General features: G+C 43.4%; 1 protein-coding gene across 1 annotated transcript in view; it reads right to left on the bottom strand.

Moving 5' to 3' along the window:
* TOP1 (DNA topoisomerase I) overlaps positions 1–22,163 on the bottom strand; it is a 70,266-nt gene extending 48,103 nt beyond the window's left edge. The window contains exons 1-2 of the mRNA XM_075516832.1: positions 21,777–22,163; positions 21,115–21,139 (exon numbers count right to left, since the gene is read on the bottom strand). Of these exons, the coding sequence (XP_075372947.1) occupies positions 21,115–21,139; positions 21,777–21,809 (58 nt within the window). The 5' untranslated portion in view covers positions 21,810–22,163. The remainder of the gene's footprint in view (positions 1–21,114; positions 21,140–21,776) is intronic.
* Between the last annotated feature and the right edge of the window lie 1,487 nt (positions 22,164–23,650).

The following is a 23,650-nucleotide window of genomic DNA, read 5'->3' as shown; positions in this document are numbered from 1 at the left end:
AGTTTGCAAAACAAGATCAACGCACCTTCTGCTCCACCGAAACCCCGGGGCAACTTCAATCTAAGGAAGAGAGGTAAACAATGTGACAGAACTGCAAACAGTGAGAGAGCATGACGGGCACAGGACCAAGTCTGCAAGTTAAGCTCTACACTCATTTATCTGTCCTAAACTTTAAAAGCATATCATGGATAGACTAAGGAGGCCAGGAAAAAAAACCAAAACCACAGACTGATCACTCCTATCTTGTGCGACTCAACCTCTGGGACATGAAGTTAACCTGAAGCAAATGTCATTGCTGGCATTTCATCAATCTAAACCAACCTGCAGAAGCCGGGTAGGTATGCAAGGTGTGCTGCAAGAATCTATTCAGAAAGAGAAGGACAGATACTCTTTAGTGCACCTTTTGAGCCCTTCTCCAAATTTTTTTCAGCCACACTGGATTAATTGCTTATTTTCTGTGCACCTCATTTTTTCACCTGCTGGGGAAGTACCTAATACTCTGTGGGTAATTAATGCTTAAGTAATTGAGACAGCTATGTGGTATAAAGGGATACTGACCTTAAACTGCTACACTGCAAGCATTTTGCAGCAAAACAACTAGTGGTGTAGACAGCAGCAGCAAGTTTAATGACCTGTCAGTACATAGCCTCTTCTGAAAGAGGTGGCACATTCATATATGCCTACTCCACAGCAGATCTTAGTTGCTGTGTAACAAATGCATAAAATCACTGCAAGCAGAATTGCAGTAGAAAATATTACACAAAGGACAAGATTGAGGAAGCCTTATAAAGCATGAAAATACATGTTTGATCAGCACTGAAGGGCTAAATTAATAGCTGCTTCTTACACATGCCAAAGGGCTCCCAACCGAGAGGCAACAATGAAGTTTCAATCCATTATTTGCGCTCAAACCCCAAAAAAGTTCCATGTGAACGGAAACATGCGTTTCCAGGGATTCCCAAGATGTAAAACATTCTCCTGTAATTGTATAAATAAGAGCCAAAGACTGAAACCCATTAGTATGTTTCCACTAACAAAGCAGAATAAAACAGAACAGCAAGTTAAAACTTTGGGGAAATGACCAGCATCAGCATGCAGCTTAAAATACTGCGGTGCTGGCATGGAAGAGAGGGAAGTCCAGAGTAGTCTCTTAATGAAATGAGGTAAGAGCAACCCTGTTCTTGTCCCTAGTGATATTTGTTCTTACAAGGCTACACTCTTTCATGAGTAGAAGTACTTACTTTCCATGGCCTCCTCCATTCAGAACTGGAGTACCTTGCACACTAACACTCTTCCCTTCCCTTACTGGGATAGAAAGTTTCACCAATTTTTTCCTGTTGCTTTGTGAGTCTACACCGATGTGAATAAAGTTATGCACTGCATGTACATCTTTAAAGAAGCAGCAAAACTGAAGATACACTTTTGCCGCAAGTTTCAAAAGCCATGGCCCATCACATCTCTGCACATCAGGAGGCCAGGATAAGGCCGAGAGCAGGATCTAGGGAAAAATCCACACAGTGAGCGCTGTGGGGCTCAGGAAAGCTCCAGGACACTCTAGAAATAAAGCCATGGTGTAAGCATATGCAAGTTTCTATGGTATATGCCCACTTCACTCCCAGCTGTTGTCACGTCCAACAACTGCCTTGCTTTCAGTAAGCACTTATTCCTCCTCCTCCCATCTCAAACTAGCCCACAATTACCTTCCACAGACAGTGATGGGGTCCGAACAACTAGAAAAGTGGAAAGCTAGGCAACTGTAGCAGCCAATGACCCTTTTCAAAGCCAACACTGCGTGTATCTGAGTATCACAACCAGATCCAAAACGCAAAAGATAAGAGCAAACAAAGGACAGCCACAACAAGCTTGAGCTTCATTACCTCGCAGGTTTCAAAAGCCTTACACTCACGGCACCTACATCTGTACTCCTATTTGCTAATACACATATATACAGGACTGAGACCCTGGAGGACTTATGGGTATATAAAGTGAATGTTGCTGAGGGGAAACAGATGTTACCAATTGGCTCAGGGAAAAAATTTTGCATAAAAAAGTACTTACAGGTAGGGTGCCTGTGGATTTCTTTTAGATCCACTGATACCAAACAACTTTTACTAGGGCATCTAATCTCAGGCTTTTCCAAATTCACACCCGTTTCCTCCCCATTGTGCGAAATGCAGTTAACATAACTGGCACAGCAGGAAGGACAGACTCACTGAGAAAGCCTGGACAATTGCTCACAAACCAGGCTAGCATCCAAGAGTGTAAAACTAGTTCAAAATTATGAAAGCAGGTAAAATTTAAGGGCATTCAAATAGATAATGCAAAGGGGACTAATCCCATTTTCAGAGTTAGAAAGCAACCAACCTTTAGGACAGATTCAAGGCTTAGCACAGAAACCATCACGCGGTGCTGTCACACCCCATCTTCTCTCAGGAAGAGACAGAGGGAGGGATGTACGCTCCCCACCGAGGGATGTATGCACCACACCAGAGACAAAGACAAAAAGAACTGCCCAGGGTCACTAACGAGTCGCTCAGGAGCAAGAACCAGAGGCACTCACGCCTCTGCTCGCCTTCTGCCCTGGTTCTACAAAGCGTTTGCTGCAGCGGGGCATTTGCAACATTTACAGTCATGTTTAGACTTCGGAGCTATCAGGGACTGCAGAAGATAACCTATCCCTTACTCCAACACAATCTAAAGCAAAATGGTTCACTTAACCCTTATTTTTCTGGTTTGCAGGAATCCTTTTCCTTAAGGAGTTCTTGGCTAGCAACTTGGGCTGCAGAATTTTTGGGACAACACACTGCTCTTCATCAATCTGCTCTCATGAAGGATGTGGAAGCCAGGGTGGATGGAAACACTGGCTTTTGCTCAGCCACTAAGTGCACTTACACCAGAGACACTTTTTGTTCTTTGGCTGCTTCACAGCTTGGAGAACCCCAGCTTACGCTCAACTGTAGCATAAGAATTGAGCCTAGACCTTAAGTGAGGGGTGCAGTGACTGTGCTCCTCCTGCCTGCGTCGCCATCACAGGTAGGTGGGCTGAATCATCTTCTGGAGATTTTTGACAAAGAATTGCCCGGGGAACAGCTTTGAAAGTTACTTCAGTAGACTGGGTCAAGAGCAAAGAAAATCTTTTGGTGCAATCTGTGACAAATTCACACTGCAGAGAACTTCATGTACTGTACTCCATCCGTAGACTGAGTCAGTGCCCCTAGCAGAAGGTTTTTCCGCCTCCAACTGCTCTTTATACCATCATTAGAAAGGTGCAAACACCACAATTTGTGATGCAAAGTCAACAGCTGCTTACTGCATGCAAACTTTCAAGACAGGTGAATCAGGAGAAAACAAGGGCAAACAACTATAATTCCTAGTCCTTAGAGAGGATAATAGAAACTTCAGCTATATTAAAAAATAAAGACACTGATATTATTTTGGAGCATAAGAAGAAAAGTTTCAGTTCTAAAAACTGCACTAGCCAACAGGAAAACTACTCTGTTGACAGGAATAATTACACTGCAATGATGTCAACCAGAAAAATATTTTCACTTGCTAGCGGTGTAAATCACTAGCATTTTTGGACTCACTAAAAAGAAGACACTTGTAAAGACTCCCTGAAATCCTGACACTTCCTCAGTGCAAGAGTGTTGTCTCAACCGTAGCTCACACATAGCTCACACAGAGCCTGTATTCACACCAACAACACAGGAGGACAGGGCTGGCATGTTTGACTATCCTGGGTTTGACCCAGAACAAGGGCTCTCCCCAAGCAAAAATTTTACAGAAGATCAAAAGAAAAAGCAGTTGCACTGAAATGCTTCTCTCGCAGCAGTCAATGACTAGCCTCCTGTAAGCAGCCAGGATCACACACAGTTTATACACATGGGAGTGGTACACGCTGTGCTCAGCATCCTCAGCGGAGAGGCTCTAATGACGTTTGTTCAAAGTCTTTTATTAACCACCCCTTGACAACATGATGTGGCTTTGGCCAGTGCTGGTCTCCTGCTTGCTGCAGGCAGGAAAGACTTGAAGAGGCAGCACTCTTGGGAACAACATAAGGGCTCCACAATCTGCAGTATTAAGAGTATAAATTGAGTCTGCAAGACAGAAAGTGGTTGGTACAATCTTGAAATCACCTCTGCCAAGCAGTACCACTGTTTTACACACTGGAGTCAGACATTTCTCCTACTACTTGTTTAGTATCGTGCCTACTAAGCTGAACTGATGGGGGAAGCATGGCCAAAGTCTTATAAAAGTTTGTTTCAGAAGTCCAGGCACTTACATTACTTTTATCACACTCGAGCTGGTTCCTCCCTGTAGGAGCAACTCCTACACACTGATTCCAGCTGGTGGTTTTTGGTTTTGTTCCTTTTTTTTTTTCTCCTGTCTACAGTCATTTCTTTAAAGTATAGGGCTGCACTGGATGGATACAGCCCGATTTCACCTCTGTTCCCATTGTGGGTGAGTTAAGTGATCACTCACCCACGCCAGGCTAATTCCAACAGTTGTCTGCAAGCGTCTTATCACCAGAGTCAGCTTTGCCACAAGTCCCACTCTCAAGACAAGGGAGGGAATGCAATTCCCCTGCCCTAAGGGGACACTACCGCAATTAGCATACAAGAAGAAACCTGATTCCAGCTAAAATACACAAAAGAGTAAACAAAAGGTAAATGTTTAATGACAGTTGAGATTTCTGCACTTCCAGCTGTACTCCTGAGTCTTCTGGAAGGAAGGGATAGAGGACGTAGAAAGAAGCATCGCCGCAGCAGTGTAGGTCACAGTAGCTTTAAAACTCAGTTTTAAAATAAGGCTATAATTGCAATATTTAAATGACTAGTAAGTACAGCTCCTGGATACGGTGCACCAAATTCCACTGGAAGTCTTCAATTTACATCAGTAGACACGAAATGCTACTTTAAGTCACTGGTTTTAATCTCTTTATGCACCTGTAATCTGTTTATTTTGTTAAATCCAGGTCAAGTCTCACTAGCTGGCAACTGTTAAAATCACACTGATACAGATACTTGAATATAAAATGTAACCTGTTAATGCAGGATAACATGCTGTGGTTACTCTATTATGCATAATAAACTCCTACTAACTTTTTCAACTTAAAAAGCCCCACACAATATATTATCAGTTTGGTCATGTTTTTTATGGAGTTTTTTTGTTGGGTTTTGTTTTTATGTTTTTTTTTTTAAACTAATGGCTTGCATCTTTAGATGGAAATCAGAATTTTATTAAATGCACAGCCAACATTTTCAGATTCCACCTTACGCAAAACTCACATCTGCCTTGAAAGAGACTTAAGGGGAAGAAAAACATTTACTTAATTTGTTTCACATCTAAAGTCTATTAAAAGAAAGGAAGCATAATCCTTGGAAATTGAACTGAACCAATTGCTTCTGGTTACCTCGTTCCTCAATTTTAAGAGTAGTCCTTTCTTAATCTATGCAGAAATAGCTAGGTGTGAAAAATTAGCTTTCTTTTTTCAGCTTTCAAGTGGCTTCCACTACCACAGTCACTAAATGAACTGTTTAAACTGAAGGAAATATGCTGCAGGTGCAGAGAGTCATCAAAAGTTGGTTTATCACTGCACTTCAAACTCCAAGTGCTTAACTAATGACTTCCATCATATCAGAGGTTCTGCTTTACAACTACCACAACACAATCACACTCTCTAGTTTTCAAGTTTTCTGAACATGAAACCTAAAATTATTTATATATTTTAAGAGGTTGGTTGGTGGGAGGGTTAGAAACATGCTCAAAAAACTACGAGCACTACAGAAGCAGCCATAGGGATTCAAGACTTTGGTTTACATTAAAGAGGAATAACAAAGTGAGAAAAACAAGTTATATAGCTTATTTTCAGAAGTATTCCAAAGGAAAAATTAAGAAATATTTCATTCCACTTGATTATTTGACAGCAGAAACAGGCAAAGGAAACAAGAGGAACATCTAAGACTATTTACAATCTGATAATTTATTCCTGAATGATTCAACTGTAAGGCTAGGAAAAACTATTTTTAAAAGTTTCTTGGCTGCCAGTTTTATATATGTTGCGACAAATTTTTAAAAGGTTATTATGATTCTTACTAGAGGCAAAATTAAATACATCTGTTAAAATTTATTATGAATTTTACATGAAGGACTAATACCACCTTGAAAGCTGTAGCCACTCCAGCTGATTTAGTAGTTTGCTCCTACGCAAACAGCCCAGAGCAGCAGCTGTACTGTTCCCTCTTATCCTCCTCTTCCAAGTATTTCAAGCCTGGGCTAGACAAAGCCACTTCTGGGAGTGAAAGCACCATCCAGGTACCCAGCAGCAGAAAGCAACACTCACACTCTTCAGAGTAAGTTCTGTTTTACCCGGAAGTGTACAGTAGCCCAGTGGTTTCTGAAACTGCAATACCTGAATACATTTAACCTGAGTTTGCATGCATTTCAGCGACACTATTTTGCAAGTTTTAAAGTGTACCAATTTATTTTTTGAACTTCAATCTGTTTTACAATTAGCAATTACCTTACTTCCTGTACTCCGGTCCCTAGCAGATGAGAAAAAACTCCCTTTTTCCTGTGATCAGCTTTACCTGATACTGTCAGATGTAAAAAGGCACCGATAGTGAAATACTGGAGCCTTAAGCTTTCACTAATACATAGTGGTAGTACTAAGTAAAGCCTGTAAATGGGAAAACAACGTGATGAGTAGCCTTAATACCACAAGAAAGAATGAATACGAATAACCTATTCTGAAAATCAGCTAATGACACGAGATATTTAACTTCACATGCCATCCCCAAAACTAACAAGCTGCATGGACAGGTAACATACCCCTGGAGAAAGAGGTATAATAAAATTGAAAGTAACAGTTTGTAACAGTAACATTTCTCTTCTAGTGATGGTGTACTAAATACCCCAAATTTGTTGGAGATAACTTAAGTTCAACCTGGTTTCCTAAGGACATTTGTTTCCATCTCCAAGAGGTGAAACAGTTCAGTAGTCTCTGCTCAAGAAAGGATCTACAACCAGAAAAACAGTTCAACGCAGGTTTTCACAACAAGAGACTTTAAAGAAAGTACCAGTTACCTTGAGATTAAAATATAAACCTAGATACTTTCTGCCACTACAGCCTCTGTGACAAGTACTGGAATCTTGTCTGCTAGCACTTTACAGTAAGACAACTACCTTGATAACAGAAACTGCAATTTTTTTTTAAAGTGAAAGCAATAACCACAGACAAGTAAAACAAGGAGACAATTTGCTCCTAATAACAAGCATCACATTCTCAGAAAAAACTAACTTTGCTACAGTGAAAAGAGTGCATTTAATGTCAAGTCCAGCATTTGTTCCATCAAGGAGTGCATTAGAAGTTGCTTTATGAACTACATGCACATCTGACATACAAGAGTAATTCTGCTTTAATTAAGTGCAAGGGAAAACTGTAGTGACCAACAGGGAGGAAACACCATTTGAGTCTCGGTGTACAAAGACGCTTGACAACCTGTTTCTGTACTGATGCCTTTTTGGATTACCAATCTCCTCAAGTAATTTGATCTGAATTTAATTCTGTATGTAAATAGGCCCATTCAGATCACATGATTTGGGAAATCACATACCTGTAGTCAGCAAAGCGCTAACCACACTGTCTAATAATATACTATTTGGATACCTGGCAGCAATAAGCAGGAGACAGTTAAGACTGAAGAAATAGCTTATGAGATGAAGAACTGAGATGGTGTCACTGACACTTGCTGACCAAACGACACCGACTTCAGAACATGGAAATAGAGACCTATGAGAAATCTAGAAATGACACAAATTTGCATTCATTTTTAAGCCTTCAAACACTTCACGGATGCTTAGAAGAAAGCCCTTCTGAATACCAGATCTTGTCTGAACTGAAAACTAGCGGAAAACTTACCTTTCCAGTCTCTGAAGCAATTATGATAAAAATCACCATTATACTTGTTTGTAGTCCATGCACTACAATTTTTTTAAAATACTTTTTTCAGTATTGATGAAAAACAACTAAAGTGAGGGCTTCTTTGACTCTGTTCTCCTATAGATCTAATTGCCAAAGACTAATTCCAGAGCTCTGCTGAGATTAAACTGTTAATACACACAAAAAGACACTATAAAAACTCAGTTTAGAAAAAAATCAAATAGGATATTTATTCCAGCTCCATTCAAAAAGTAAATATTTGCCATGTGCGAGTCAGTAGACTTCTTTCCTAGGACTTCTCTATAAAAGTGAAACCGAGAAGTGTTCCTTTCCCCAGCTCAATGGCCCTCCCAAAACACAAACACACTGATGTTATGCAAAGACGACTCCTTGAACTACACACTAACGAGTTCCCTTTGGGATATAAAGTTTCTTAATCTGGATTAGAGTCTGAGCATGAGGCTCCTGTGCCTGGCTGGATGGGTGGGGTATTTGCAAAAAGGGAGAAAAAATTTGTGAAATACAGCTACAGGGGACTCATTTCACAAAACAATGCTCCACAGCTTCATTCTCTATAAAGGAATCCATTTAAAAACACACACTTTAGCTTCAGTACACCAAGACCTTGTAAACCTCCCGATCCTTCGGAAATGTGGCCAGGGCGTTAGTATTGTTTCTCATTCTAACCAAGCACACTGATGAGCGATGGGCAAAGCCCAAGCACAGATCAGTTCCTAGGAGATCCAACCCACCTTCTGGTCTGCATGTAGTTTGCTCAACTTCATGCAGATCAAATTTAGTTGGCATGCAAAGATGACACCAGCAGCTTTGAAGAAAAATCTATCAGATTCCTGAAAGAGGCAAATATTGCACTGGATGAGTACTGTAAGAGGCCTACTCATGAACACAGAGAAAGACAGAATATTTTAACTCAGGCTGTGGTTCAACAATAAATTCACTTTTTCCTCTACACAGATGAGCTCATGCTTTGACAGTGAGGGATAGCAAAACCATAAACTGAAGATTATGGATCACTGGACAAGTCTCAACAACAGGGCTGGGCAGGAGGGAAGGGGCAAACAGAAGGCAATGCTTGAAGAATGACAGCTTTACACCTTCATTTATGAAACAAGAAACTGATGGAGTCATCAATTCAAGTGCTTCTGCCTTTTGCCTAAGACTCAATTTAAGAATTAAATTACTGAGATAGCCAGCTTATCACTAGCTGCAGTCTTCATCCACTGCAAGACAAGCTACGGACTGGGGCAAACAAAACTACACTGTGCTGGGCTCTCCCAAGACCACATGCTGACAACTAAAGAAGCCAAGCGTAGAGCATCAAGTGCCAAGCTGTACTTTCCTCTTTGTATCTAGATGATTAGAACAGTCTAAAACCTAGAAAGAAGCTTCATTTAGATACAACTGATGCTGAATAAGCCTACTTGATAAAAGAAAAACATTGTTTACGACAGCTACCAAACTCCAGAAAGCAGCATATTTTAAATTAGAATACTGTATGTACTCATAAAAACAGGTATTTCAAGGACAGCTTGCTTACACTTCCCTAATGAAGTGCAGGTGACATACACAGCTATGACATTATGACTCAGACAAGATGCTAGCTCCTCCGAGACGTTTCCTGGTTTTGGAATAGGAAGAACACAGGTGGATATAAGAAAGCAAAAGTGAAAAAGGCTCTTAAAAAATGCATTGTACTGACATTCACATCCAGAGGTACCCTGGACAGATGTTCCAGTCTGCTGGAGAAAGACAAAGTAACCCAAACACCTACATAGCTCCAGTATGACAACTTGCAAATATCAGAATTAACAGCACTGACATCCTGACTCTGATTCGTGCCAGTGTTTGTTTACTAAAAAGATGGATCAAGATGACACCTACAACAGGACTGGGCAACACTGCAGAAGTTAATCAAGGTCACTGTTAAGAGTTCATCTCTTGCATTGTATTTGTAGTCACATGAACCTACTGCCTCTGGATCTGGCAATTTACACTTGTGTACTGGAACTCAAATGGCACCTTACTTTTTCTGCCAGAAAGCACTCAAGACTTTTTGCTCTTTATCCCTGAGGTGCACTGTTACCAAACTGAAGGAACCTAACCCTCAGCCAAAACCAATGCTAAAAACTAAGTGTCAAGGGGAACACCAGCAAGGAAACCTTACTCTGATCCACGCATAAAGGGGTTTCCTGTGCACAAGAAGCATTACAACAGATACAGCACATTTTAACAGCCTCAATGACATTCTCGGTCCTCAAAAGAAGAGCAGGCAGCTTTTTATTCCCCATCTGGTGGTCATTAACTCTAGAGTACAAGCCTCAGAGTACGTCACTAGTACTACTCCATCCCTCCATTTTGTACATACTGCTTGTGGTGCAATGAATCGTACTCTCACATGGATCTCCAAAGAGCTCCTGCTTCCTGTTTCCCCAAAAGGCTAGATTAAAACAGAGAATGCTCGTCTAACTTGTAAGTGTACCTTCTTATGCAAGTTAAAACTGGTACCTGCCCATCCCAGCTGTTTTATCTCTCCAATAATTGATCTTACTCACACACTTGCTAGCATTCAAACTGGCAGAAGACATAATATGCTCTTCCTATTGCTCAAGGCACAGTTAGGAGACACTCATACCAAGGTGGCATGAGACTAACCTGTGAAGTACTTGACACCAGAACCCCCCACGCAGACCAGGAAACTGCTGATCTCCCTATTGTAAATCCAGCGACTTCACTAACTGCAAAGCCCAGCACACAACATTTTAGTATTTGTGAAATAATTTAGTACCACAGAAAAAAATGCTGGCTTTAGCTCCTGAGATGAACTGTGTATTTAAGTAAAAATTATAACATATGCTAAAACTGCAGAAGCTGCTTTTTTTTTTTTTTTTACTGCCCTTTGCTAACCACCTCAGTCCTCAGCTGGAGAGACAATTAAAAACCAAAAACAACAGTCCAAGTTGGAATTGAATCTTAGTCCTAGCCAGACAGCTTTATATCTATTTCTGTGCTGGAAGAAATCACTCCCACTCTGTTCTTGTTTCTCCACCTCTGTTCTTGTTTCTCCACCTCTGAGAAGAGCATAATACTCCCTCTTCTCCAACTGTGTTGCCTATTTAAATGGTATGGCCTTAGGACAGGACAACAATGTATAGCACAAAGGACCTTAATCCCAGGCGTCCTGTCCATGTGTAACAGAACGTCCCTCCCCAGTGCTTCCTGCCTTCAACTTCAAAAGAATCTCTCCATATTCAACCCTTCATCTTCACATAGCCTGACCAGAGCACCAAGCAATACAGACTATGCTGATAGCTGGCAAGACAGCATCACACAAAACCAGAAGCTGGAATAAGAACTGCCAACATACTTAGCTACTAATCTCCCTAAGGGCAGAAAGAGCTCCATCCACTTGCATCCATTGCAGAGCTGATGAAGGAAGACAGCCCTCCTACCCGGTCATCAGGTGTCCAAACCATCTCATGCCACAAGCTACCTAACAGGGTGTCCCCTGCCACTACCTGTACTTTTCTCCTCCTAAAACTCTGCTTGCAGACCACAAAAATAGAAGCCTCTTAGTTGTGCTACCCTAACTCCAGAAATCTCTGCATTTCAGTTAGAAGACCATTACATGTTTCTCAACTCTATCTCCAGATACTTAAAAATCTGCAACAGACACTTACCATATTTCAAAGGGAAAAAACCACAGAAGGTGAGAGCCCACTTTTCCCTCACCCTCTCCCCTAAGTGTCTTTTTAGGCCACCTCTTCAAAACAAGAAACTGCAGCCTCAGAGGAAGATGAGCAGCTGTTTTGACAAGTCTGGCCCTTGTTCAAATACTGGAATATAAGCCTTGAGCAGTAATACATTGCCATCAATAAAAAAAAAAAAAATCAACTTAAGTACATTACCCTGGCCCTAAAACACAGGTCACCTATTCTCTTACATACAAAGGAAAAACTACCACATTGTCGTTCAAATTGAAAAGGTGCGCAGAAGAAAAGTGACAAATAAAGGAAGAAAAAAGGTTCTGGACAGCACTCTACAAGTTCATATTCTCATGTGTCAGAGGCAGTGTTAGCATACCATAAAGCCATGTCTCTGGTCAATGTCTAAAAAAAATTCTTTTAAAAAATTGTTAAAATTATTCCATTTAGACACTGCTACACATCTTCTAGCTGCACCACACTGGCAGACATTTGGATGGAAGCAAGACAATCTCCAGTCCCATGCAGTATACACTGAGTAGTAGAGCGAGCCCAACACTTCAGAAATTACAAAGCGTTTGGTAAAACTCATTCCAGAGCAGCCAAACAGTGCTCATGCATTAGCCCAGTGGGTTTCAGACAGGACAAACTGTATGCAGTCTCATCCACGTTGAACACAAGACCTCATATTTCATTTGTTCCTATCATTTATTCCCTAACACAGCAAAATGCTCTACTACTGAGGTCCTAGATGCTTGCTGCAAAAATTAGTAATACTGTGCAAATCAATGATTAGGATTTCAAGATGAGACGTAAGTAGTAAAAGTCACCAGGGTCTTATTTTTAGAAAATCATTGAAAAATAGTATTATGGGAGAAAAAGGGACATTTTGAAGAATCAGAACTATGCCTTCATTGAGAATGTAAGAGTCTTGCTCCCCCAAATAAAGTTGTACTATCTGCTAAATACCACGTGTCTGTAAGAGACTAGGTCAGCTAGTCTGCAGCTGATGAGATATAACAGATACTTAGCTAGTATATCTTCACCATGGAGTATGTCTTTAATGGACACAGATATGACCTAGCCAAAGACGAGTTACACAGACTGATCAAAATATTTTAGTGAAGCTACAAGTACACTCCAAGCTTTCCTGAAGCAGAAATCAATCTCTCTTCAGTCATGGAAAGATACAGCCAACTGCAGAATCACTCTGCTGCAGCACTGAATTCCATGAATGTCCATCTGTCTTTAACAGGCAACCAACTATGTTGGGCAGAATTATGAAGGAGCAAATCTTCCTCTTTTGGTGGGCACCATGAAGCTCAGCACTCTGCAATACTGCTAGAGAAGGAAGCCATTGTCTTTATAACACTCCCTAAAAAACCCCTTCTCTGACGAAGGTGTAAGATAAAAATATACATGCACACCCACACAGCTCACAACTGCACAAAGCATATGGTGAGCTTGTGAACATGAACAAATACATTCATGTCAAAAATATCGATAAGGAATCTGAAAAGATCTACTGATCAGAAGCTTTGTGGGAAGCAACTTTTGGCTCTAAGACTGACAGGAGCCTTCTAATAAAACAAATTTCCCAATGGTCTGATGCTGTCCCTCTTTACCCTGCAATCATCCCAATTTCAGAAGTTACGGTCTTCAAACTTAAGAAGGGATTTAAGTACTTTAGGTGGAGACACAGGTTGTTTTTCTTCATGAGGTATTGTCTGCTGAGGCTGAATGACAAGCACCTACGCTAACTTTCCTGCTATGCCTCCCATATTTGAGCCTGCACTGCCCCCATCCCATCAAGGTATGCATTTCAAACATTTTCCAGCCCCCGCCTCCAAAGCTTTCCAAGAAAGGAGTAAAGAGTGCTCAATGCTGTCCATCCTTGTGACTTCTTCATGTTGGGAATTGGCAGTTTCGAAACACACAGCAGCTGTCAGTACGAGTTAATTGTCTAAGCTGACTACTACTGCGACCATCTTCAAGTGAAGCTACTGAGATTTCAGTAACAGCTATGAACAGAGGAAACTTCCCCAGGGTGAAGCAGCAGTATCAAATGTACCATTCACAAGAGCTGTCTGGCCATGTCTTCTTTTTCATGCAGAGTATGTTATTTTAGCGGACAAAGAGGCCTTGAGATGATGGAAAACATCACTAGAACTTTGTGATAACACTCTAGCAAGTTTGTGAGGCAATTCTTATTTGAACCACTGTTCCTCTTCTACTCATCTTTCCTCATTACAGGACTCCATCTCTATCATTAGCTATTCATAGGGAACTAATTGCCAAGGTCTCCCACTTCCCCAAAAAGCATCAAGTCTGATCTCCACCAGTTGTGCTGGAGGATCTCACAGAATATAGTTTGTTGCAAGGACTGGCACAAAACCATGTATTTCATATCACCGCTCCTGCTGACACTGCAATACAGACAGAAGTTTAACAAAATCCTACTTTTATCTCAAAGAAGTTCGAGAGTCATTGATGTTAAGTAGGTGTTACAAAAGAACAAGTTTCAGGAAGACTGACTGCAGCTCCATACTCTCCACTTTCATTCTCAAGTCTGGAGCTCTCACTTGTTCATCAGCTGAGTAGCTACAGAAGTAAAATTTTAGAAACCAAATTTCAACTTGCAAATGTCCAGGTATGCTCGTGTTTCTAAAGCCAACACCAACTTTCTACTGCTCTTTATACCTTGCAGGTCACAAGAGTATAAAATTAACTTCTCGCTTTCTTTTCATGTCACCTTCCAAACATCCTAGCTTTCACTGTGACACCAGAAGATATTACTGCAGTTCACTCTTTATGATCATTAGTTTAAAAAGCAAGCATTCAAGATGAAAATATTTCTAACCATAAATCTGATTAAATCCACTGGAACTATTTAGTATTTATGTCAGCCAGACATTTTGAACAAATGCTGTGCTAAAAATACTGTAGTCTCATACACACCGGGAAACCACTACTACAACTTGTTCAGCTGAACTACTGAATAAGCAGGAGCCTGCAGTAGAAAAGGCTCTTTCTGCTCTGCCCAGAACAGCACTTCAACACTGTATTAATTCCAATGTTCAACCAGTGACAGGCAGTGGAAGCCACCAGAGGCACATGCAGTGGGAGCTCCCTAGAGCAGACAGTTAATAGCAGAGTAAGGACAGCAGTAACTGGGAATACTGGTTAAAAGGAATAATCCTACTGTAGCCAAGAACTGGGTTTTAAACTGATCTTTTAGCTGTTCTTTCAGAAGAGCAGGTCAGCAGCAAACTCACTGCTGAAACAACAGCAAGCCCATACCCTTCTCCTGTTCTCTTAACAGGAGGAAGCGTTTTGAAATCCAATGATGATACATATTTAAACGCTGACAGTGCTAAACAGCTCAGAATGTATAGTCATGCAGGGAGAAGGTACGGCTGGGCATATTTGTCATATGCTGCCGTCTCAGTCAAATGGAACAGCCCCAGAAAAGCAAGGTGATAAATACCAATTTCTACAACGAATATCCTCTCTCAGATTTGGAAACCTAAGACACAGTCCTTCAAAACCGCAGGCAGGAGCGGAATACATAATGCTAAATAGCATTTTGCTCCCATGTTTCGAAGTGTGAGGTTTTCTATAAAACTTGGGGCAGTTTCTATAAAACTAGCAGCTGCAAAGGCAATTCAATTTAATAAGCCAATAAATATTTCTGAATGACTGCATGTCTTACAAGGATATGAGAAATTATATTAGCAGAACCAGCTCAAGCAGACTTGAAAGAGAAACTATCCCATCTTGAAAAGCCACAGGAAAAAAATCTGCACTGATTTCTTATGTTAAATTGTCCTTTTCTTAAATAGTCACTGTATCATTAAAGCCCATCCCTGCAGTCCAATAACAAAAAAGCAGGTACACTGTCAGAGCTCTGCTGATTTTAGCAGAACTACAGCAATTTAAAACACCAGTAAGAATCTGACCTGAAGCCTCTCTCTAATAGGGCAGCGGCTTGTGCTATTTCAGCAGGTATTACTTTAACAGGAATCCAGTGAAATCATTAACAGAGGAATTTGAGTCAATGAGATGTTAAGTACTTGCTATAATTACATATTATTGCAGTTTCTGCTGACAGTGCAACTCAGGAGGTTGGAATTCAATGAACTATCCAACAAATATCTAAAGTCACAGTTGTAAATGAAATTAAATCTGAATTTGTGTTCGATCATGTTTATGAGCTGTGTGTCTAATTTATATGAAGCCATGTAAAAACCCCACACTTTTACATTGGTCCCCTGGTTAAAAATTTTTCATATTTTACAAAGTAAACAAAGTAGCTCTGATAGCATGTTAATAACAGATATCGCTTAATACTGTAGTAAAAGGAAAAACATCGAGAAAATCTACTAGAAGTAGGAAGCACACAGGCCATTAACCCCCAAAACACATCTTCCAGCACATTTAGATAATTCTGCTGAGTTTTAACAAAAACAAAAGTTGGCCGCAGCTAACAGAAATGCATTCCACTCCCCACTCCCACAAGACACCCATTAAGTTTTAACCTGAATGCTGAATGTGTCAGAACAATTAACACAACAGACCTCAAGGTCTTTAGTAAAGACCTTCTGAGGCTACTGCTGGGAAAATAGATGCAAACAACTTATGTAGCACATGATATCTAAGAGCAGCTTACCAACAATACGTTTATTTACAGTTCTGAGAAGTGTCATAAATGATCAATTTACTTCAGAGTACCCTCACTTGTAACAGTTTGAAGATTCCTATAGTAAAGCTACACTGCTATATTCTACAAGCCCTGCAATAGACTGCTGTGAACGTACTGAAAATCAATGCGAAAACAAAATTAAGAAAATGTTGCAGAGATTGGCGTCTGACGTTAAATACTTCTAAAATAAAAAAGCTAAGTGGTTTCAGACTTAAAACTACCCCAAGTATTGTTCTGAGGCTGTGGGCAGCACTTCTTACAATGCAGGCTCATCACCCAGCACCGCAGTCTGGAAGTGAAGGCAGGGAGTGACTCAAGGCTTGTGTTGGAAGGAACAAATTACATTCTTCAGGATTCACGTCTCCACGTATCACAAAAAAGGGAAAGGAAATTTTCAGCGGAGATATCAATCTGCATCTAAATACCATTAACTACCTTTTGTATTTTGGATCCCTTGCCAAACATTTGACATTTAAACGCACTGACGACATGCTCCCAGTGAACTTAAAAGGCAGTTTCGCCCTGACGTGCACAAGACACAGATAGAGCACAAGAGTTTACCTTCAAGCTTCCTAACTTCATGAAGTTTGTTTAGTACAGTGGCTCTAACAGAGGCACGAAGGTACACAGAGCCCAGTGTCAGAAGTGGCCCTGTTCTCCTTCAAAAAACTCTCACCGACCCAGAAGGCGCCAACAAAGCAGCAGCAAGGAAGAACAAATCTGGTCTCCAACAGACTTTCACAACCATTGAAAAATCTTAAGGATCTGAGTTCTGTTGCTTTTCAGTTTGTCAGCATTTAAATCACCCCCACCTTTTACGTGTGCAGCTCTATCACACATGAAACGAATTTAATGCAAAACACAAAATGTGCTGAAATTCCTTAACTTGTAAGGCATTTGTTCAGCACTCTTGCTATTTAATAAATTTCCCTCTTGCTCATTCCCCTTCATATCTTCACCCTGATACATACAGAGGTGCCATATGAGTGCTCAGGCCAACATAAAAAAAACCTGCCAGTTTCTGATAAGATGCTGCAGCAGCAAGGGCTTCTCTTTTCCCCCCTAAAAATTCACTGTTAAAGCAAGCCCCTCCTTCAAGCGTGTTTTGGCAAGCGTCCTTCAAGCCATCTCTGTGATGCTGGACAATCAAATTCACACTCGACTCCTGTTAGTGTACTGTAATGGTTCACTACAGGGATACTGGCCTCAAATTGCATCTTAACATTATTGGTCAAGTCAACCAGTATTTTTTTCGACACTGCTTAGGGTGATGTCTTCACTTTCTACACAGAACGGTTCTGGATTTTACACAAGTACTGATCACAGGCTGATGAACAGCCAAGACGCTAACAGCAGTTAGTGGAATTTAGTAGCTTTGGAACGCAATTTGATTATTTTGCGAACAAAAGTAATTTTTATCTACTGCACTCTGCAAACACAATGGGAGAACTGAAAGTCAAGATAAATTGCTTTTAGTCTCAACATTGTCCTCAGCAGTAAGAGGTTGTTCCGTTCAACCTTAATAACAAAGCTCTTAAAGGCAACACTCAATAGAATCCAAACAGATTTTGCATCTGAAGTGATCTGCAATTTTACCAAGTGGGGGGGGGGGAATCAGAATGATTCCCTCCCTGAGTACATAGTTGTGACTCAACATCCACATCTGTGAAAAAGGGGTCATTTTCAATGACCAAGCTGTACTTTGAAATGACAGTTTAAGACTACCATTTCCCTTCTACAATGCTGAAGACTGCAAGGACACTACTTGCAGAAAAGGCTCGCTGTTTCAGCACAATATTGTTCTCAGGATGGTTTGCAAACAGGCACTGCTAGGACTGAACATGGAAAATTCTTTGCAGTACATACTGATACTAAAAATACAGTTAAGGTGAAAAAAACACCCACTATGGCCAAATTAAACAAGAGGGAGAATCTGGATATTGAGACGGAATGCAATTACCCAAGTTGGAATTTGCCCAGGACACTCTTGCTTAGAGTGATCTGGCTATTTAATGACAAGAAATAGCCAGGAACACATATTTACTGCTGGCACCCTCTCCCATACCTAACACTACCCTGCTATCAATGAAACGGGTGTGTACTCAGATCTGAGTTCTCAGCTACAACCAGGGTGCTCCTTGGTGACCTGCAATGGGCTAGCAGGTCCACCTCCACCCACCTTACTTCAGCAGCAACAACTTGTGTGATCACCACCTGAGGTAGTCTGTCCATTGACCTGGATATGAACATTAGTAACAACAGGAAGCTTTGAAGTGCTTAAGCTGCTCTATTACTGATACACTATGCAGAAGTCACCCAAAACATTTTTTATTAACAAAAATGTTTACTGCTGGTACATTCAACATTTAGAATGAGTCAGTACCAGCCCCCAGAAAAACTTCCCTTCCCCCAAATTTAAAGAGGAAAGGCAGCCTAAAAGGAGACTTTGGCTCTACTGTTAAACGCTACCTAACAATAATCAAAGTACAACCCAATTCTAAATATCTGGAATGAAAAAAGTACTTGAGATTCCTACCACCCACTCCTAATCTTTGCCACTAAATAGGATCAAAACAAGAATATAAGAGCTAGAGCCTCACCGCTATGCCTAAATGAGAACTGCTGTTCTCAGATCCGCGTGTGACAATTCCCGACACACAAGTGCAAAGAACTCCTGTGTAGGGGAAACAAGACTCGGAGCAAGCAGAGGTGACAGGTTTTCAAGAAGATCAGTCGTGGTCACAAGGTCAGAGAGGACAGGGTCTATTCCGTATTATTCCCTTAACAAGACTAACAGGGTTACACGCACCTTTCAGTGCTTGAAAAGGATTTTGGATTTTAGGGGCCTCTGATCAGTCACAATGATGTTACACGACTGCCATAAATACTTACAATAGGAGGAAAAGGGTGCCAATACCTACATTGGTATGAATTTGTTGGGTATGCTTGATTTACCAGGAATTCATTTTTTTCCATCAAGGTGTCTTACTTTGAATTTCTGTACTGAATTCCTCCAACACATGGTAGAAATAAAAACTGGAGGAGTTTTAAGTGCTGTATGCCTAAAACTCTCAAAAGAATAAAACAGCACATGGTCACAATAGAGGAGAAAAATCCCTCTAAGAGGTTCACTGCAAGCTGGAGTGGAAAGGACAAATATACATCATTTCCCCTATGTAAATCAGTACATAACTAAAGCTTACCAGGGAGTACTTTTCCCTAAATAAAGGTGATCCTTAAGCAATTATTTCCCAGCATAAGAAGGCTACAAGTATTCAAATACATGCTCAAATAAATATAATATTTAAGTTGCTTCAAGAGTTACTCCTGTACTTCTTGGGAAATCCACTGCACCCTTTTTTCTCTTAAGAATTATTCATAGAGCCCTACTATGGATTCAGAATGGAAATAAAAGTTCAAAAACTGCATATTCAGTACTGCCTGCCCCTATTGCACACATACAATCACATTCCAATGAACTGACAGAAAAAGGTGCACACAAACGTAGATCTGTAAATATTTACACACAGTAGCCTACAAAGCAATTAGGCACACAGACATCATCCAGAAAAGCATGCTAAAAATCACTATAAGTCAAGCATGTATCTTGAACCATTTTTTGTCCTCTACCACCTCACCAGTCAGAGAACAGCTCAGAGTTCCTTACACATCCCGAACAGTGACAATAACACATACACACAAAGGTAGGTTGTACATCCTCAACTCCCCTCCACCCTGCTTAAGCCCTTCAATTTGACACCTACCAACCTGGGGAGGGGATTGCAATTAGCTTGCTTCCTAGAAAAATGAATAAACAATCAGAAAAAGTTAGCAGCCATCAGGCTGATTAGAAAATATAATATTGTATGTGTGTATATATATATGGATATAAATACATATAGACATACAAGTGTATATATTCATACATAAATATATACATATATATAAAAATTACAGGACTCCTATAATGTTTCTGAACGAAATGAACAGTTAGCTTGCAAACTTTCTGAAGTGATGCTGTCTACCTTTCTGGAATTGTCTACACTGTTGGTTTTGGTTGGTTTTTTTTTTTAATGTGGGCTTTTATTTTAATTAAAAAGCCCCACCCAACAAGGTAAAGTTACATCAATTAAATAGCAAGGAAAGAAATAAATAAGACTGATCTTAAAATGGATGCAGCAGATTCTTTTAAAGAGCAACATGTTGCAATCACCTTTCATTTTAGGGGAAGGGAGGGATTCCCTGAAAGGAACAGAGACGGGGAGCAGTGGGGGGAGGGAGGCTGCGATAAAAAACGGCTTGGGGATTTATTTTAGTTAAAAACTTTGCTTTCCCCTCCGTTAAGAAGGGGCTGGGGGCCGGGGATCGCCGCCCGGTGCCTCTGTAGAAGGCTCCTCTCCGGCAGCTCGGGGAGGAGGAGAAGGAGAGAAAGCCACACAGAAGAGAGGAGAAAAAGAAAATGGCGCAGAGACTAAGTCCCGACCGTCGACAAGGCGACTTTCCAGGGAGGAATCGGGGCCCAAAAGGGACCCCGGGAGAGCCGATGGGCTCGGATCGGGGGCCTCCGGTGCCCCCACTAGGGGAAGCGGGGGTCAGGGGGGGCCGAGGCCGCCGGGAAAGGGGCGCTTTTGGCAGCTCGATGGGAACAATGGGGCCGGTGAGCGAGGAGCCGGGACTTAGTCTCTGGGACGCCATGTCTGTGCGCGGCCGGCGCGGCGAGGCGAGGGGCGCGCCGGGGCCACACTCACCGTTCGCTCGGAAATCCGCCTCGATCTGCGGGGAAAGGAGACAGGGAGAGACCGTGAAAAACGCCGTCCCGCCGGGGGATTTTTTTTTTTGGGGGGTGGGGGAGGCGCTGGATTTCCCCCCCCCTTTCCTTCATTCTCATTTTGAGGGAAATTAAATATCAAATGAGAACCGACTAGCGCGATGCAGAAGGTGCCCTCCGTGGCGGGGGCGGGCAGGGTGAAGCGTCCCCCGGCACCCGCACAGCTCCTGGGGTGAGCCCCCCCCAGAGGGGAGCGAGCCAGGGGAAGGTGGCCAGCCGCCCCCCTCCCCTTCTCCCAGGCAGGGGGTCACACACGAGTCCCCTCTCCCCCACCGCCCCCCATCTGGGCAGAAACGGGTCCCGGGGCGGGGGGGCTCGGTGGATGGGAGCGCCCCAGCACGACGAGGGAGGGACAGGCCGGGTTGACAGGGCTCTCCCCAGACGCGTGGGCTACCCCGAGCGGGGGCAGGCAGGGGGCAGCAGCAGGGCACGTCTCCCCTCACTAAGGTTACAGGGGGGAGGAGGGGGTCAGCCGGGCCCCCAGGGCCCACCCTGAGGGGAAGTAAGGACCCCGCGGCCTCGGTGGCGAGGGGCCGGCGTCCCCCGGGAGCGGGCCCCCGCGGGCGATGAAGGGGCGCTCACCTGGGAATCGTTGTGCAGCTGGTCCCCGCTCATGCCGGAGGGCGCGGGAGGCCTAACGGAGCGGAGCAGGAGGAGCGGAGAGCCGAGGAGAGGAGAGCTGAGGAGAGCCGAGCTGAGCCGCGCCGCCGAGGACGCGCGGAGCCTGGACGCGACGGAGAGCGCAGCCCCTGGCTCCACAGCGGTTGTGTAACAGACTAAGTCCTCATTTCGGCGCACTGCGCAGGCGCGATGCCTTTTATTGTCGGGGCGGGGCCAAGGCGAACGTTGGGGCGGGAGCTGGGAAACGGCAGTTTGTCTATTTGCATCCGAGCCACGCCCTCCCGCGCGGAAGCCGGCTAGATTTGCATACCGACCACGCCCCACCCGTGTGCTCCCTCCGAACGCAACGGACCCGCTCACCCCCTCCCGTGCGCCCTGCGCCGGCTCGCTTTTTACATATCCGGTCCCGCCTCTTCCTCCCTCTCCTCCAATCGCGCAGCAAAAACCGGCCCTCATTTACATGCTCGACCCCGCCCCTCCGCTCCCCTCCCCGCCGCTGAAGGAACCCGGTGCATTGTGTAAGAACCCGTCCCCCACTGCGCGCGCAGTGCGCATGCGCCCCATCCCAACCGGCAGGCCGCCGGCAGTATTTGCATAGCAAGCCCCGCCTCTCGTCCCGCAGGCCCCGCCTCCGCCCTGTCAGGGGAGCATGGCGGCAGCCGGGCGGCGGGGCAGCCGTGAGGGGCGCGTCCGCCCCGGATCCCCGCGGTAAGCGGCACAGTTACATCGTGAGCACCCTGCGAGGCCCCACAGCCCCTGCTAAAGGAACGGGCTGCTGGCTTTCCTTGGGGGCCCTTGGGGCATGCCCTGGGCCTGGCCGGGGCCTGGGCGGCCCGCCCCCCACCCCCGGGCAGGGTTGAACCGTGAACCCGGACAGGACGTCTCCTCACGGCACCCGGGAACTGGTTATGCCACGCTTATGGCATCCTGGTCAATGCCAGGCAGGGCTGCGGTGCGTGGAAACACGGCCCGTGTTGCCCGGGCTGGGCGGCTCCACCTGGGTTGTGTCTTCCCTCCAGATGGGCTGCTGGTGGGCTTGGGGCCTGACGGGCCTTCCTCTTGGGCCGGCTTTCTGCAGGAGGAACTCTGCGAGCTCGGCTGAGTCACGCTCCTGCAGAACCTGTATGAGCACAAATGGCCTGATGTGCAGTTTGATTTCGAGCATTTCAAAATGATGCAGCTGTCAGTTCCCTTTGGCAGGAAAGGAGCCGGGCTTGGTGTGCCCATCTGTCCTGCAGAAAGCCCGAGCGTGTGACTGACCTCTCATTATTAGTCTGTCTACACGACTGTATCGGGCTGAAATGCAGAGGCCGCAGTAACCACGCAGAGATTACATTGTGCTAGGCGCTGTACAACTGCCCTGCATCCAGATAAGAGTGATGCTAAGGAGGGATGCAGATCGGGCAGGCTTGGGCTGACTCGATTTGTTAAAGTCGAGAACAGCAATGGTGCATTGCAAATAGGAGCTTTCTGCTTTACAAAGGGATCAGCCAGGAAGATTTTTCTTCCAGGGTAAACAGAGCCTTTAATTTTTTTCTCTCACAAGGAAACAGAGGGTAAAAAAGGAACAAAAGCTTTATTTTCTTTTAGCTAATGTGAAAGTTAATCACATACCTCCCTAGAAAAACACACCCCTGCCCCAACCCAAATCTGAAGACATTTACTTCTGTTCTGCAGCAGCTCTACTAAAGGGGTTTTCTTTTCGGTGTACTAGATGGCAGGTTTAGTATGCATGGCTGGTACATGTCTCACAGGACTGCCTCCAGTCTTCTTCTTGGAGCTTCCATCCTGTGCTGCAACACAGACTGTACCTTTCCTCAGCTTCTTTACACAAT

This window comes from Mycteria americana, chromosome 14, assembly GCF_035582795.1.
Source record: "Mycteria americana isolate JAX WOST 10 ecotype Jacksonville Zoo and Gardens chromosome 14, USCA_MyAme_1.0, whole genome shotgun sequence".
Taxonomy (NCBI): domain Eukaryota; kingdom Metazoa; phylum Chordata; class Aves; order Ciconiiformes; family Ciconiidae; genus Mycteria; species Mycteria americana.
Note: the sequence above shows the minus strand (reverse complement) of the source record. Positions and strands in the feature narration are given on the sequence as shown.